This window comes from Phocoena sinus, chromosome 10 (assembly GCF_008692025.1).
Source record: "Phocoena sinus isolate mPhoSin1 chromosome 10, mPhoSin1.pri, whole genome shotgun sequence".
NCBI lineage: Eukaryota > Metazoa > Chordata > Mammalia > Artiodactyla > Phocoenidae > Phocoena > Phocoena sinus.
In genome coordinates, this window is record NC_045772.1 from 15,297,375 (window position 1) to 15,315,953 (window position 18,579).

The window sequence follows — 18,579 nt, forward strand, 5'->3', positions numbered from 1 at the left end:
AGTTCTCTCACACCCCACACCCAGGGCGGCAACATCTTGCTGACTCTTCCTTTCCCTAATGACCCAAATCCAATCACTTCTTAGCACACCTGCACTGCTACCACCCTGGTCCAGGCCACCATCATCTCCTGTCTGGATTACTGTAAGTGCCTCCACACACCGGCCTCCCTGTCTTCCCTCCTGCTCTTCTAGAGTCTACTTTTGACCAGCAGCCAAAGTGATTCTTTTTATTTTATTTTATTTTTAAAGGAAGAATGGGATCTTCTTTTATTTATTTATTTATTTTTGGCTGCGTTGGTCTCCATTGCTGTGCGTGGGCTTTTACTCTAGTTGCGGTGAGCGGGGGCTACTCCTCGTTGCGGTGCGCGGGCTTCTCATTGTGGTGGCTTCTCTTGTTGCGCAGCACGGGCTCTAGCACACAGGCTTCAGCAGTTGTGGCGCGTGGGCCTGGTTGCTCCCTGGCATGTGGGATCTTCCTGGACCAAGGCTCAAACCCGTGTCCCCTGAATTGGCAGGTGGATTCTTAACCACTGTGCCACCAGGGAAGATCCCAAAGTGATTCTTTTTAAATCCTAAGTCAGACCTTCAAATCCTGAGTCAAAATCCTGCAGTGGCTTCCTAGTTCACTGAGAGCAAAACCCAAAGTCTACAATAGCCTATGAGGACCTACCCAAGCTGGCTCCTCGGGACTCTCTGTTTTCCTGTCTTATCCCTCTGGGCTCACTCACTTCTCTCCATCACAATGGCTTCTTTGCTATTCCTGCCTCAGAGCCTTTATACTGGCTATTCTCTCTGCCTGGAACACTCTTCCCACAGATACTCACATGGTAAATCCCTCACCACCTTCACCTCTCCCTGCACCAACATCACATTGTCAGTGGGACCACCCTGACCACATTATTTATAATTACAACCAACCATCACCAGCCCTCCAGATCCCCCTTACTCTGATTTATTTCTTCCATGGTAGATATCAGCTTCTAACATCCTATATTATTCACTTATGTTGATTGCTTAGGGTCTCCCTGCACTAGAACGCAAGTTCTACGAAGGCAAGAATTTTTGTCTGTTCGCGCACTGATGTATGCTCAGGGCCCAGAACCATGCCTCTCCCATAATAGGCTCTCAATAAACATCTTTTGAATGAATGCATGATTATCTTGCAGCTTGCAGATCACTTTCACATCTGAGGACTCATTTGAGCCTCAAAACTGCTGGTTTTTTTCAGATAAGAAAACAAGCCCAGAGAGACTAAATCGCTAGCCTGAGATCACACAGCTTGTTCCACAGTGGGTCTCATGCCCTCCTCTTCTGTCCTTAAACCCTCAAGTGCATCTGATCTGACCACACTGGTGCCAATCTCTCCAAGGCCCAGGCCCCACCTGCCTCCCCAAACTCATAGCCCGGCTTGCTGGGGACCACATTTACAGGCTCAGTACACAGGATGCTTCCCCCCCACCACCACCAAGAGGAGCATTTGTACACTTTCACTCAAATGAACTCATATCTGGTTTCTAGGGGCCATGTGACAGAGACATCAGCTTCCAAGGCCAGATTCTAACCCCAAGACCCTCCTCCCGAACACAGGAGGGACACTGATACGCTGCCCACCCCCAGGCTTCTGTGAAAACACATTATCACCACAACTGGACATTCTGTAAGGAATGAGGGAGGAGGTGCGGGCAGCAGGGAGGGGAGAGAGACACTGCAAAACAAGAAGAGGTCCTCCTCGTTCTTTCTTACCAATCAGAGGCTGAAATGTGAGGTCACAAGTACAACTTAATAACTGCCTCTAGCCTCCTGCTGAGAAATTTCTTCCGGGCCTGAGCCCCAGGAACAGCTACAGCAGCTAGTTTATTTCTGTCTCATCCATCACACTGAATTGTGTATCTGCTCACGATGGCTCCTTTTTTGCACAGGCTACTGGGAAACCCAAGGGCAGCAAATCCTGGTTTTCAGGTCTTCAGACTCCAGGACCTATACCAGAGACCCCCTGGGGCCCTGGTTCTCTGACTCGCAGATGGCAAATTGTGGGATTTCTTGGCCTCCATAATCACGTGAGCCAATTCCTGTTATACCTCTGTTTCTCTGAAGAACCCTAACACAGGGGTAAACACTCAGTGTTAGCTTTTACCATTACTAAGTGCTGGTAATGGTTTTCCAAAGTGTTGCCTCTTTTGACACGTAACTTTGTATGAATACCAGAACCTGGTAGTATCATGATCTCCCATTCTTACATGAGAAAACAGGTTCAGAGGGATCACAGCCTGTCCAAGGTCGCACAGCATGGGCACCCCCTGCTACACCTGAGCCGAGGTCTTCCCACTCACTGGAGGACTCATCTCCCCTCCTGTACCCCCTCCTCCCCCCTCCCCAGGCTCCCAGCAGCCCCCAGAGGTTCCACATGACAGGACCATCAGAGGCCATGAAATCACCAGCTTGCTCTTGGTCTGTTCCTTAATCCACAGCTCTCGTGCTGGGAGGAAGGAGGACTCAGAACAGCAACCAAACCAGCAACAGCAGTGGAAGCAGGTGGGGAGGCGTGGGGGAGGTCGCGATGCAGAGAGAGGCTGGGGCCCCACCCCTGGCCCCTGGAACTGAGCCTTTGGCCCCACACCTGCACCAGCCTGCCCCAGTGACCTGAATATGAAGCATCGAGGGACTCATAAACTGGCCCCCAAAATGGCAGCTGCAGGACGGAGCGAGCAGGAGTGGGGGTGAGGGTAGGTTTCTAAAGACAGAGGAACAGATGCAGAATTCGGAGACGCCGACCCGCGGAGAAGATGCCCGGTCCTTCCCCCCTGCCGGCCCTGATGGCAAACTCCAACATGGGAAGAGAATTTTGAGTCTTAACCCCAACCCCACACCGGGCCCCAAATGTCTAGTCTCCCTGTGCTGGCCACAGCCAGCCCAGAAGCACAAGGGAGGGGCAGCTGGACTCAGCCCGCATCGGAGGGGGCTTTGTCCTCGGGCCCCATGAACCGCTCCTAAGTAGGTCCTGCCATGGGTGCAGTTTTACATCTGGGTGATTCTTTGTGAATAAACTAAACCTGCCTCAGGCCTGCAAGCTGCATGAGGGCAGGAACCATGTGTAGTTTTGCTCACAAGAGTGAACCCAGGCCCTAACCCTCAAAGTGAAGGGGCTGAGGGAGGAGGCCGAGGGAGGGAAAAACCATGTATCCATGTATGCTCCCCGGTACTTGACATTTTAGAGGTATCGAGAGAGAGAGACAGAGGGAGAGGGAGAGACAGAGACAGAGACAGAGAGACAGAGAGGCAGAGAGAGAGTGGGAGACAGAGAGGGAGACGGAGAGCGGGAGACAGAGGGAGACGGGGGGGGGGGAGAGAGAGAGAGAGAGGGAGGCAGGAGGTGATCTGTGTGTGCGCGTTTGTCACACACATCCTGCGCCCCTGGGTGGCACTGTGAGCTGGGATTAGGAAGAAACAATGGCACACGCTACCCAAGAACCCCCGCTGAATCCAAGCAACCTCAGCCTCCTTAAGATTCCACTCACCCTGTAGAGCTGCCTCTCTGATTTGCTTTCAGATGTTAACGCGCTGGGGAACCACTAATTTGATTCTACCTTCGGCACACCTGATCTGCACAGTAATTGCTTTCCTTGGCTCAAGCTATGGAGACCTCTGCAAGCTTCCAGACTAGCATTCCCTTCGGCTGTGAGACGTACGTAGAGTAAAACCCGCAATGTTACACCCAGGTGGCAAATTAATCTCCAAAACTGCTGTCTGTCGTCAAGGCAGCCTCTCACTCCACTCTGCCTCCCAGGAGTGATCTGGTTTGGAGGAGACAATGCATCACAGTGGAGGGGAGATGGGCTAAGAATCCAGAAACCTGGGATACTGGTCCAGATCTGCCATATGACCTTGTGACCTTGGGCAAGGCAGTATCTCGCTCTGGGCCTCAGTCTTCCCATCTGTAAAATGTGAGAGTTGAACCAGAAGCTCCGTTGGGACGAGGCGTGGCACAGGTGGGAGGAAGGTGGAATGTGAAGTCCCTCAGGCTCAAGTTCAAATCCCTGCTCTGCCATTTATTGTCTTAGCAACTCTGGGAAAGCTACTAAATGTTTCATAGCCTCAGATTCTTCTTGTGTAAGATGGAGGTGATCACAATTCCTGACTGCCCTTCCGACATTCACCCTTCCCTTCCTGTCTGCTTTCTGTACTGCAGCCAACATGAGCTTTTTAGAACACAAATCTGATCACAGCATCTCCCTCCTTAAAATCTTCCAAAGGCTCTCCAGTGTCCTTGGGAAAGACAGACTCCTTAATCTGGCAGATGCTCAGTCCAACCTCTAACCAGCTCCACTCACTTGGTTCTCCCATTCCAGCCACACTGGCTGCTTTCCTCCTTACCGAACTCCCTTCTGCCACAGGCCCTTTGCACATTCTCTTTGCATTCATGGAGTACTCTTTTACCTTTTCAACCAAATACACCATTCTTCAACCTCATTCAAGCCTCACTCTTCCTTGCTTCCTTTCCTCACTCCTGACTATATCCAGAGCCTCAGTAAAGACTCTTACGGCCTCATTCATCTCTCTTTTGTAGCTACTGCCACAGCTGTAAATTTACATCTGCATGATTGATTGTTTGATGACAAAACTAAGTCCACTACAGGCCTGCAATCTCCATGAGGGCAGAGACCGTGTTGCTTAACATCTAACACAGTGCCTGTAGAAAAAGTCTTAATGAATATAATAAAATCCAACAATGCCAACATTTATTAAGCAATTTCTACATGCCAGGCACCTCCCAAAAGCTCTAAGAATTAGGTTTTATTATTTTTCTCATTTAAAAAAAGAGAAGACTGAATAACAGAGAGGTTAGGTAACTTGCCCAATATCACACAGCTAGTGAGTGGTCAAATCATGTAAGTCTGGTTACTGGCAAACTACTTAAAACCTTTCACTCAATAAATGGAGCAGGGGACAGGGGACAGATCTTTAAGCAAGGAGGCTGGCACTTCTTAAGCATTTAATAATAATAATAATTGCTAACAGACTGAGTTTTTATGATGTGTTCAATATTATTCTGAGGATTTTACATAAATTAACTCATGCTCCCAATGACCCTCAGTGGTGGAGGGGGGAGCACTACCATTATCCTCATTTAACAGATGAGGAAACTGAGGCTCAGAAAGATTAACTGGCTTGCCCATGGTCACCTGGCTTATGGGTGGTAGAGACTTGGTCCACCTAATTCCAGAGTCTGGGAAAACCCAGTCTGTGATTCTCAGGGAGGACAGATTCCCCACCAAGCCTCAGATTTCTACATTCAGTTCTGGTAAGAAGGCCTGAGCTCCTTCTGGCACTGAGCCTACCCAGCTAGACAGGATATGGAAGGAGCTGTCCCCTGGAGGCCACAAAGCCACTCGCTGCTCCGGGGTCTCGGCTGAGGAGGCTACACAGCAACGTCATGGACAGCTGGGCAGTGACTCACGGGGCAGCCAGGGAAGAGGAAGCCAGCAGGGGCTAAAAAAAGACGTATGACCACATATTATACAAAGGAGCATCATCAACCATGTCCACCAGCACCAGGGCAAGCCCCGCTTCCACTCCACACACTCCTCAAGCTGCCCTGGAGTCCATCTGGGATCCTCTCAGAGTCTCATTTGAACTGGATTTCACCACTGTGCCATAGCTGTTCAGAGCACAGGCTCTGGACCCCAAATTCCAACTCTACCCCTTAGTAGCTATGGCATCTCGGACTGGTCACTGAACCTGTCTGAGCCTCAGTTTCCTCCCCCAATAAAATGGGGATAAGAAACACCCACCTCACAAGAACAGTGTGAAGATTAAATGAGCTAACGTGTGTGAAAGGCCCCGTGCAGTACCTGGCTCAGCAACCGTTAGTTCCCCCAGTGGATGAAATGCAGGGGGTGGCAGAGGGGAGAAGACAGGCATGTAGTACAATTTGCCTGGAGCACCCACTCTTTAGGATTCATATTTTAACCATGCCTGAGAGCTTCACACCAATTCGTTGTTAATCCATATAGCATCCCACTTCCAGAACAGGATGATAATAACAAGAATAATAAAGATAAAGGATAACAGTTGTTAAGTATGTACCATGTACGAGACACTGGGGAAAACACGTTGCACCCACCATATTATTATTTTAATATCACTTTGATCTTCATAAACATTCCATAAGGCAGTCCAGAGCCAGACTGCCCCGGTTCAAATGTGACCCAAACACTTGCTAGCTGTGTCGCCTTAGTCAAATTCTTGAATTTACTTCCTAATTGACTTCCTAACCTGTAAAATGGGAACAATAATAATAATAGCACCTATTTCATATAGTTGTGGTGAGGATTCAAATAGTTAATATATGATGGCAGAGATGTCTAGCACTCTACCAAAAACTGATGCCCCTCTAACAGTACAGAATTGTGGCTGGGAGTGGCTGCCTTGCCAGAGACCATAATTCCCAGCCTCTGATATCTAGTTGAGGCCACATGACTCAATTCTGGTGTCTGGAATGTGGAAGCAATTAATATACCCACATCCCAGACTCTCCTATAAAAACATCGCCATCCTCCACACTGTTGACCCCAATCAAGGAAGCTCCTGGGAGTCACGTGTTCCAGAGGGCAGACCCTCCATCAGATTCCATGGAACACAGCGCCTCCCTCCCCTACCTTCAACTGGACTCAACAGGAATGAGAAAGCAACTTTTATTGTGTTTAGCCACTAAGATGTTAGGGTTTATCTGATGCCACAGCTTGCATTACCCTAACTAATAAAGAAATTGACACCGTAAGTGGGCGCCTTACATATGTGGCATTGGCTTAGAAGTCAGATGGTGGGTTATGATGTTTGAGGCTGGAAAACTGGAGCACCATGTTATACAGCAATAAAAGGTTTGGTTAAACTGTCACCTATCACAACTTAGAAGGCAGAACTCATGTCTACTGAGCCTGTAAGTGCTAGAGGAAAAAGGACTGAAAAATAATGGTAGGAGAGTTTGCTGCTCGTTCCTGGCTGAGTTTAGCAAGGTATTAGGGAAAGAGAGGATCTCAGGCATGAATTAGTCAGTTTGCAAGTAAAACTGGAAAGGAATAGTGTAGACATGAAGAAGACGATATTCCTAGATCCCAAACAAGAAGAGTAAAGATTGAGCAGACTTCTAAGTGAAATAAATATCAGATGAAGTGTATAAGCTTCCCACCACATAAGCCTGATGGCCTCAAGGTAGCTGTCATTAAGTTGAGTGAGAAATTGAGGTATGGGGTTAAGAAAGCCAAGAAATAATCCAGGCTTGAGAATTAGGTCTAGGAAATAACTTTGACTGCTGGCACACTAGACGTCATAGATGAAAATCCTACTAAGTTGTTGTGGGAACTGTTCTGGCAAAATCTATAAGCTTGGATTTTAAAAACCTTTTACTGTTAAAGCATTAAAACAATCCTTGGGCCCCTTAAAGTTCAAGGGCAGGAGCTAGGTTACACAAGATTTAGAGCCTCAAGGAGGTCATATTCCCCAAGACCCACTTCAAGTGTGGCCGAGAGGAATAATGGACAAAGAAAATCCTGCCACAGGGCAGAGCCATGACCATGGAGGACAGTGAACCAGGAAACTGCTTCCAGAGAGCAGAATCAGGGCTTAAGCAAGGAACCTCATCCACTTCCAGGGCATGGTCACACAGTGTCTGCTTGGCAAGATTTCATAACTACTAAGGGCCGGTGACTTCTGTGCGTCTTCCACTGTTGCCTTTTCCTAATGGATTATCCTCCAATATGGTATATGGGCACAGAGGGGAAGATAATGAGTCTCTTTTAGCTCATGGGTCTCTGAACCATAAGAAGCCCTATTCAATCCCATGGATAGGACAGGAATTCACCCAAAGCTCTTGCACTTTAAGTTGGAAGCACTGATTGGCCAGAACATGAATATCCTCCCTTAGGGGAAGGGAAGCATGTTTTGTGTGTGAGAAGAAGGAGGCACATAGATATTTGGTGGCCAAGGGGGCCAGTGACACATCTGGCCAATGATATATGGGCATAGTGATGAAGGGTCCTTTCAGGCTTAGCCCATAACACCTTTCTTAAGATCCTCCATACTCTCCTTCTTTCTCTACCTACGGGCTGGATAAATGTCCAAGGAAGGCCCTAAAGTCCACATATTGAAGATAAAGAAAGCATTCTCTCCATCAGTGGTGGTACTTAAATGACCCTCCAGCACCCTCCCACCACACTCCTCCCACAATCAGACTTTAGTGAGTAAGAAAGGACCTTCTATTGTGTTAAGTTCCTAAGATTTGGGGGTTGCCTTCTATAATAGCTAATGTAACGACAACAATCATAACATATAGCACTCTTCGAACAGTGCCTGGCACATAATAAGCACTATACAAGTGCAGCTATTGTTATTATTATACTCATTTTACAGACAGGGAAACTGCAAGTTATGGGTGTGTCTGACTCCAAAGTCAATTACTATTTTATATTTACCTCTCAGTAAATGATAATCAGACCCATTTTATAGGTAAGTTTGGTGTCTGGCTCAAGGTCTCAAATAATAACAGACCCAGAATTAGAGGCCTTTCTTCTATTCAAAGGCCATTAGCCACCCCGCCCCTGACCCCAGATCTCCAGGTTGGTCCGCCATTGTTTATTTTGTTGTTATTTTTATGGTGTGTTTCAGGAAACATTCTACTTACAAATGCCCCAGCACTGAACTGGCAAATCTGAATAGAAAACCAAATAACCCTCCACTGACCTGAATTCCAAGTTTTAATTTACATTAAGCTAGTTAATTAAAAACATGCTCTGTGAGCACAGACACTGACATGGCTGGCTGCTGAGATAGCTTTTGCAGTTCTTTGTAAAAAGCTGGGTTTCTTCTGTGATGTCTTTGTCCAGCAGAGCAACACTGTACCATGGAACAGTGCGACCAGCTCCGGGGATGTGGACAGGGTGATGGGCGGGGCTGGGGGGCAGGCAGCAAAACTGCTGAGTAAGCATTTAGTTTATGAGCAACAGAAAAGCAAAAGACCTGAACACCAACTTACCCACCAAACCAGTGCTGGTGAGGTGAGGGCTCATGTTAATTAAAGTTTATAAAGTGATTGGGTATCCCAGCAATGAAAGAGACTATTCCAAATCACCCTTATTATTATTATCACCAGCCTGAATAATCTGTTTTTTAAGGAAGAGCCATTATTATCGAGTGCCTACTATGTGACAGTTGTTTTCACATATGTGATCTGATTTAATGCTTTTAATCACCCTGTGTGGTAGGTTTGGGTTTTCTTCCTTTTTCATGTCTTTTTTTGTTTTGTAATCCTTACTGTGCAGATGAGAAAAACAAATTCAGCAAAATTAAGTCACTTGCTAGAAAGTGGCAGAGCCGAAATTTGAGGCTAGATCTCTCTAAGTGTAAAGCCCTTCTCCCTTTCATCACACCACACTGCCTCTCGCAGTCTTCCCTTCAAATTCTTTCTGCATTTAAAACAAAATTTCATCCAAGGATGCCTATGGCTTTTTTATGTTTCCTTTTTTTACTGACGTGTAATTTGCAATACAGCGAAACACACATATCTTAAAGTTACAATGCAATGCATTTTGACAAATGCAAGTACCCCTGAACCCACACCGCTATAGACAGAAGGGACATTGCTATCACCCCATGAGTCCCATGTGATCCGTTTCCTGATTCCTCGAGCCGTAGCAGCAGCAAATTAGAAAGGTGGACAGGTGCAGAGATGGCAGTAAGAATGGGCAACCAAGGTAAAAAGACTTGAAAAGATGATCCAAGGAACTCAGAATTCAATAGTTTCTTTCAGGATATCATTGTACAATATTACACAATAGATTGCTCAACTCAACAGGCATCTAAAAAGCTCCAACTGTGTACCAGGCCCTCTCAGACTTGACAGAGGATATAAAAACGTGAAATCCAGTACTGCCCAGTTCAGTTTAATAGGAACATATGGTGTGTTAGAACAGAAGGACTGTCAGGCTATCAAGGGCCTTGGTTCAACTGAGTAGGTAATGAAGGGCAGGGAGGATGGCCTGAAGGCAGGGAACTCATCTGTCACTAAAGAGAAAAACAGTTAAGTTGCCTGTGCCTCAGTTTCCTCCTCTGTATCATGGGGATAATAGCAGTACTTCTTCAAGGGAATGTTGAAGAGTAAATGGGTCAATATAGAGAGTAGTGTTGGATGCATGTTAGCTGTTATTAGCTTGTACGTCAGTACTTGTGCAGGCCCTAGATTTAGTAGCTGCTCAATAAATATTGATGAACGAATGAATAAGTGAGGCTACTGAGTTAAAGGGGGAAAAAGATTATGTAAAGCATGGGCTCCTTAATAAAGCTTGCATATCAGAAAGAACGTCATGCAAAGTAGTTGAAGAAATAGGTTTGATGTTTAATGTATGTTTCAGATACCTAAGAAATTAACTGTTCATTTCTTACTGCTTCCTGTCATTTTTAACAAGCCCAAGGAAAAGAGATGAAGAGATTACAATGAAATTACAGTATATCTCATACCAAGAGATGGCGAAGGGGCCCTGAAACCTAGGAGTTAAGCTCTGTGGTGTGGGAAATGCTGTGATGGCAGCAAACCCTAACCACCACACATTCACCCTGCCCCAAACCAGCTCTGCGGTCTTCTCCTTCCTCAAATTATACTTATTCCGAAAAGGATAAACACAAAATCTGTCTTTAAAAGATGTTAAAGATCATAAAAGTAAAACCAATTTGAAAAAATGCAGAGGCTACTAACAAAAACAGACAGAGCTACAAGAGGACATGGGGGTGTATTACAGATCTAGGCCCTTATTTTATAGATGAGGAGACTGAGACCCAGAGAAGGAAAGTGAGTTATGACCCACAGTCATAACTTCAAGAGAACGGCCAAGGCAGAGTTGGACCAGGGCACCCAGCGTCCCAAACTGGAGCCCAAAGGGGAATGCTCCTTCTTCCCAAAGGACACACAGGAGTGGGAGGAGATTCCAGCAGGTAAGGGTCTGGGGGGCCAGTAGATTGTAATGGGGAGGTAAGAACAGGGGTGGTGGGTGCATGCGGAGGGAAGAAAATTACGCCTCTCTGCACTTTTTTATTGGGGTAGGGCTTCAAACAAAGAACTGTCCAGTCCAAAGCTCCTGGGTTTTGCAGGTGAATCCGACTCCTCCTCCGGAAGAAGCACACACAAAGACCAATGCCTTCTCCCAGGTGTTTCTATTTCATCAGGAGTTCACGGGTGGAGGTGGGCAGGCACGGGGAGCCTCACAGGTACCCTCCCTTTGGAGGTTTAACCCTCTACTGGCAGCAGAGGGGGAAGGGCTCTGCCAAGGAGGCCGGAGGAGTCTTGGCGATCAACGCGGAGGTCGCCATCCTGCCCCCACCACACGAGCGCGCGCGCGCGCGCACACACACACACACACACACACACACACACACACACACACAAGCTTTGCTTCTTCCTTCCCCTCCCCCAACGATGACCAAAGCCAGGTGAGGGGATTGACAACTGGAGGTTCTGTTTCCGAAGGGCTTCTGCGGGAGCTGCTTGCTTCTGCGCACACTCACAGGCACACTTACATTACACACGCATGGACGCGCGCACACAGACTCTCACAAATACGCACACACTCCTATGCACACACTTGGCACCCACAAGAGGCCGGGCCGCGCCCGCTGCATCTCTGCTGCAGCCCCGGGGAAAACGACAGGCAGCAACATGAATGAAATCTGCCCAGAAAGACTGCATTTCAGCTCCAACCACGCAACCTCCAGCCAAACCGCCGAATATGCAACAAAGTTTTATTTCGCTTTTGGAGTCTCCAGTTACGCTTCTACCATTTCCTGTGGAAAACTGAAGCTTTGAAGTGTCTAGCTCCGGCTTTCGCAGACACGCAGGACCGCCAGCTGGAGCTCTCCAAAACAAGAGCCCCGGGCCCCACCCCTCCGCCACCAGAACTGCAGGTTCAAACCCACCCAGCTCCGGCCTTCAAAGCAAGGGGTGCGGGAAGGAATGACAGAACCTGCTGGAAACGACCTCTTAAACTGACAGTCCCTTCGGAACCCCGCCCCACTCCCATCCTGACCGGGTCCCTTGTGGCGCTCCTTAAGCCAAGTGGTGACGCCTGCACCTCCTAGCCAACCGACAGAGGCAAGAGGTCGGAATCTGGGGGGGTCTGCCCATTGCGCAGCAGCCACCAGCTGTGAGCTCTGGCCCTCAAAAACTGCCCCGGAAAAAGCTCGGGACCTATAAGCCTTCCCGCTTATAGGTCCCACCTCTCCCCGACTGTTTCCAGGCCGAGAGCTCTCAAACATTCTGCCTTTACGGCCGCAGGGCCCTGCCTTCCTGCGCTCACCGACGGTGTCCCCGAGGGCGCGGGGAACTATGCTAACTGGGCGGCGAGGGCGGAATGCGCCTCCTCCTGAGTTCCCAAGGAGCCGAACTCCTGCGCCCGAGTATTTGGCATCTTCAAGGTCAAAAATAAATTTAAATAAATAAAATGTTTAAAATGAAAAAAACAACAACAACGAAACACAGGGCTCTGGCAGAAATATGTACTAGGTAGGCGCAAATGATCGCACACCTGAGCCTCCAAAGTGATGCTGGGTTCTTCCCACCGCCTGACTGAGGCAGCCGCTGCCCCGCCCCGAATCCGGGGCGGAACCGCGCCCTCTCGGACTTGGGACCCTACCAGCGGCGTACAGTACGCGGATCCCGAAAGCAGGAGGGACCAGGGGTGTTTCTAGCCGCCTCCAGCTCGGCGGTTCCGTCGGAGGCTTAAGACAGCAGCGGGCAGCCGGAAGGGCGCGGGAGGGGGCCGGGAGGCAAACTTACGACGAGAGTTGGCCCGGTTGGGCGGGAGGGGACAGCACCCGCGCAGCCACTTACCGCTGGCGTTCTTCCCGCAGATGAGGTGCTGGTACGGCTGCAGCAGCCCCCAGATCTCGGAGTCGTTGTTGACCGTGTGCTCCAGCGTCTCAACGGTGAACTTGGGCGCCTCGTGGAGCGCGTGGTGGTGGTGATGGTGGTGGTTGGCGGCGGCTGCCGGTGGGGCTGCGGCGGCGGCGGCGGCGGCGGCAGCCGCGGCCGGCGGGGCGCAACAGCTGCTGCCCCCGCTGGCGCTGCTGGCTGCGCTGCAGGCGCCGCCGCTCGCCGCTCCCCCTCCCGGCGCCTCCCGCTCCTTATCCGCCACGGGGGCTGCTCCGGGGCCCGAGCCCTGACCCGGGCCGGAGCTGGAGCTGGAGCCCGGGCCCGGGCCGCTGCAGCTCCTGGGCAGCCCGGAGGCCACGACCCGCGCGTAGATGTCCCGGAAGAGGCTCTCCATGCAGGCCGTCAGGTAGATGGCTGCGTGCTCGTGGATGCGCAGCGCCACGCGGCTGTCCACCATCCAGCGGTACACGCGGCCCACGGAGAAGGTGAGGCCGCAGCGCGCCGATTTGCCGCGGCCCAGGCGGTCGCCACCGGCACTGCTCATGTTGTAGAGGGACAGCGCGGCCAGCGCGGCCGCCGTGCAGTGAGCCGCTAGGCCCCAGGACAGCACGATCTCCATGGCGCTCTGGATCTCGTACTTGGTGCACTTAGCGAAGCGCAGGCTCAGGCGCTGCGCCTCTTTGGCGATGCGTACCAGCGCCCGGCTCACCAGCGTCGACAGCTTGGCCAGCGCGTCTTTGGGTAGGCCGCCGGGGGGCACCGAGCCTGCCCGGGGATCCCGCGAGCGCAATAGCAGCGCCTCCAGCTCCTGGAGGGTCCAGGGGACCTCGTCGAGGTCCGGCAGCAGCCGCGAGCAATGCTGGCCGGCGCAGTCCAGCCCCTCGGAGTCTTCCACCAGGGCAGTGTTGACAGTGTCAAAGCTGTTGTGCCGGCTGTGCATGGAGTCAGCTAGAGGCGGCCAGCAGCTCCCGCCATACGGGGACGCCGGGTGCGAGTCGGAACAGCACAGGGACAAGTTGGAGGAGCGCACCGAGTCCGCCGCGCCACCATAACCCGAGTCCAGCGTCAGATCCTCCAGCGTCCGAACCACGGGCTTCTTACCTCTCCTGGCCATCGCTGCGCCACTTCATGCTGCGGCCGCCGGGGAGCCGAGGGGAAGCAGCAGCGAGGAAAAGCGGGCGCCGGGGCGCAGGAAGAACCGAGTCCGCGCCGCCTCGGCTCACTTTTCCACCAGCCGCTACTACCTACTGTTACTACTTTCGGATGCCTCCCCGAGCCGTCGCCGCTGCAATACGCAGGGCAGAGCAGAGAGTCATCTTCCAGAGCCCGGGCCGGAGCTGGGACACGCTGAGGAGCGAGCCAGGCCGGGGGAGAAGCTCACGCCGGACTCGTCCCTTTCTTCCAAAATAAAATAAAACTGTCTGACCCGCTCCCCACCGGGCCGGGCTTGGCGCAGAAACCACTGGGCGCCGGCCTCGGTGTTCGTAGGACGGAAATCGACCCAGATGCCCGCGGCAGCACCTCTGCCGGCAGCTGGCTCTCGGCTCTCGGCTCCCCGGCTCCCGGTTCCCGGCCCGGGGTTCGCTCGGCGCTCGCCCGCCCGGCACGGAAGCGCAGCAACGACCGCGACAGCTGCAAACCCTACAAAACCCCGCAAGCCCCGGGCAGCCCAAGGGGGCGGGCGTATGTAAAGCAGGGCCGGCGGAGAGCCAATGGGATTGGAGGATGCTAATTACCTTTTTTTTTATTCCTCAGCTCCACGCAGCCCCGCCCCTCATACACGCCCCCGGCCCGTGACCGAGGCTCCATGAAGTGGGGAGCCAGGGCCTGAGAATTGGGGGACCTGTGGGAGCGTAGAGACGCAGATGCTACCCCACCCCTCCTCTGCTGTTCCTGCCCTTGAGCCTTCGGCTTTGATACCAGAACAGGAGAATGGTAGGTTGGGCATGTGACCCACCCACCCACCGACCGAGTTGTGCTCCCCCCAGCGGTTCACAAACTGTCTGCCTGGGGTCGCTTTCTGCCCCTGCGTTTCGGATTTCACTTTCCTTTTTCTTTCTCTAGTACACAAAGCATGTTTTTTCTCCCTCTCCAGCCTCCCCCACCTTCGGGTCCCCAAACCAATTAATACGGTCCTCTTTCAGCCCCAGTTTGCCCCAGAGCAGAGGGAACTAAGAAACCAGGCAAGCAGAGGGATCAGGGAAGTGGACATCACTGGAAGGCTCAGTCTCTGGACGTTAGACGTCTGCCACCAGCACTCATTAACTACGTTCCTTCAGTAGCAAGGAGGACGCTGAGCCCATCCTTCAAATGCCTGGGGGTACACTGGAGGGAAGGCTTATGTCCCACTTTGATGTTCTGGTGGGTAATGGTCCAGAGAGCTCAGCTTTAAAAAGGATAAATTTGCACAGAGGAGAGTTTTCTTTTTTGAATAAAGAATGGTATATATGCATGACTTAGTTGCATTTATGTCCAGTGGCATTGTCTTATTTATTTGTCCCCATCCACCAGGACAGAAACCATATCTTATTCACCTGGGGATCACCAGCTCCCACTGTCTCTGCCTGTAGGGGACTCTCCTCTGAGTTTCCAGCTTAGAAGTGCCATCCTACAAGAAGGTAGCCCATATCCTTCATGTTAAAAAACAAAATTCAACTGAGTAAAATTTAAAGCTCTTTATTGGCTTTAATCAACAATTCACGAATCTGGCAGTATCCAATCTAGCAGATAGAAGGGAGCTTGGAGGAGCTGTACAAAATGAAAGACTTTTCATAGACACAATGGAGAAGGAACAAGGAATTTATACTAGGTGAAAAAGAAGGTTGCTTATTGCAAGTTTACTTTCCTCTAGGAGATGGCGGGGGTCTATAAGGCAGATTACCTAACTACTGCTGATCAGGTGATTCCTGATTGACTAGTTTAAGATTCCATTTCTGGGAGAGCCAAAACTGTAATTAAGTGTCTCAATTTGGTGAAGTGGAGCTTAGCATAAGTGATTCCATTTGGGGCCTGGTATCTTGTTAACACTCAATACTGTCCTGGGTGTTTCAGCTGCCTCCCCCACTTCTGAGGCTGTTGATTTCTGGCCCCTTGTAACACTAGGATACTACAGTCTGGTTACTTGTTAGATTCCACACTGAACTAGGGGTTCCCCATGCACAGGCCTGACACAGAGTAGTCAATCAGTAAATATCTGTCGTAAATGCATGAAAGGAAAGAAGGACATGATTTTGAACTGTTGGTTTGATGTTCAACAATGGATTTTGCCAGATAACCCAGGAGATTGTCTGATGTTTCTCATCTCTGTCAGCCCAAATCCACCATCACCCATCCCTTCACCCCAGTATACTACCATCACCCTGTAGCTATCATCCTAATGCATATGCTCATCAACTCTCCCTATTGACTATTATAATGTTCTACCAACTGGCCTCCTCTCCTGCCTCTTTCTTCTCCAAACCATCCAGTCCGAGAATCTTCCAAAAGCCCAATTCTCATCTTGTCATTTCTCTCTTGAAAAAAATTCAAAGGTTCCCATTTGCCTTCCACCTAAATAAAGCTTATGCTGATTAGTGGCCTTCAGGGATCTCCACATTTTGTTCCCAGACTTTTTCCATAACATTCCAAACCTTTTAAAAGGGACTGTGATGGTTAATTTTATGTGTCAATTTGAATGGGCCACAGGTGCCCAGATTAAACATAGTTTCTGGGTATGTCTGTGAGGGTGTTTCCAGGTGGGATTAGGATTTGAATCAGTGGACTCAGTAAATTGCCCTCCCAAATGTGGCTGAGCATCATCCAATCTGCGAGGGACTGAATAAAACAAAAGGTGGAGGCAGGAAGAATTCATCACTCCCCACCCCCCATCACGGACTGAACTGGGACATCTCATCTTCTCCAGTCCTCAGACTGGAATTTACATCACCTGCTCCCCTGGTTCTCAGGTCTTTGGACTTGGACTGAATTATACCAGCAGCTTTCCTGGGCCTCCAGCTTGCAGACATCAGATCGTGAGACTTCTCATTCTCCATAATTATATGAACCAATTCCTCATAATAAGTCTTTTTCTATATGTATTTTTCATATACCATCGAATACAAGGATACACAGTCTTTAATGATCTGAACCCTGCTTCCCCCTCTAGGCTCTCCGTCATCACCCTAGCCTCCTGAACACATATTCACAGTCACATAAACACACAGATGCACACCCACACAGATACCTGCACACACATGAACACACAGACACACACACACACGCTTACGTTCTAGCCATACTGAAATCACTTGCTGGTTTTCCAAGTTAACGTGTTGTCCCTTGCATCCGATAAGTCTTTGCAGATGTTCTTTCCTTTGCTCGCTTTGCTCAAAGACCTTGTCTTCCTCTTCTGAACCTGGCAAACCTCATCCTCTAAGATTCAGCTCCAAGGTTACCACCACAGTGAAGTTTTCCCTTATGTTGCTTCCTGTCCGCCCAGCCCAGACCTGGGAGGGTGTCTCCATCTCTGTTGTTTGGGATTTGTTCCCAGAGCCTTTTCTCTTCTCTGTGTGTTTCCCTGGTGATCTCGTCCACTTGTATGCCTTCAGTCCTCACCTCTGTGCCGATGATGCTTGAGTGATGACCACTCAGAGTGTAAGCGGCAAGAGAACCCAAGAAAAGCTCATGCACAGGGAAGAAAAGAGACTGAAAGCAACGGGCTTAACATTGATTTATTTACCTTTTTGATGGCACCAGGTCAACTTGGGTTCCATTACTGCCTCTGCCAGTTTTCCAATCATGTATATTCAATCTCTTTTATAGTCTCTTCCTTTGCCTTTGAAATGCACAAATAATCACACCCATCTTTTTGGGCTGCTGGGGGGTTAAATGAGATTTTTCTGTATATAGGATTTAGCACAGTGTTCCACACATGATAATAACCCTATACATGTCTGTTATTATCTTATACATTTTCCTATTTTCTGTAATAAACACATTGCTTATAGAGTCCGAAAAAAATGACAAATGTTACATATAAAATCCAAATGATCCTTCAGGGCTGGGCTGAAATGCCACCTTGTCTAGGAGGCTTTGCCATATCTTGGTAGACATGCTGTTGCCTGTTATGCTACAGATGTGCAGATGGCTCCTCTCCCCTTTCAGAAGTCACACTCCTTGAAAGCCAGGCCTTGCCCCCAACACAGTTCCAGTAATAATGAGCATGTCCCTTAGTTAGTCTTATGGATAAACCAAAGCATATGTCTGTTTAGTTTACTGAAATAGATCATTAATGATAATGCTAAGTGACTGAGGGCAAGTGAGCCCAAGCACTGAGAATAATAAACACACCAACCATGTGTTCAGTATTAGCCCCATACTATGAGAAAATTTGGCATCTGCAAAAAAGTCTGAAGAAAATTCAAATCATCCCAAATTCCATCTTACAGAGATCAACATTGATGACTTGTGTTTCCTTCAAGTCTTTCTAATTTTTTCCCATCTTTTTCTTTTAACATATATATTTTAACAGAGTTGGAATTATTCTGTAAATCATTTTGCATTTCGACTTTTTCCTTAAGAAGTTTTCTCAAACTTGATACTATAATCATTTCCCCATGCTAGTAAATATTCATCCAAAACATTCTTTTTTGTCACTGTGAAATATTCCAACATATGTTTATACCTTA

General features: G+C 49.4%; 1 protein-coding gene across 1 annotated transcript in view; it reads right to left on the reverse strand.

The window, feature by feature from the left end:
• The window catches only part of BTBD11 (BTB domain containing 11), a 301,676-nt gene extending 287,128 nt beyond the window's left edge, over positions 1-14,548 (reverse strand). Inside the window, 1 exon segment of the mRNA XM_032647116.1 lies at positions 12,872-14,548. Coding sequence (XP_032503007.1) covers positions 12,872-14,027 — 1,156 coding nt within the window. The 5' untranslated portion in view covers positions 14,028-14,548.
• Between the last annotated feature and the right edge of the window lie 4,031 nt (positions 14,549-18,579).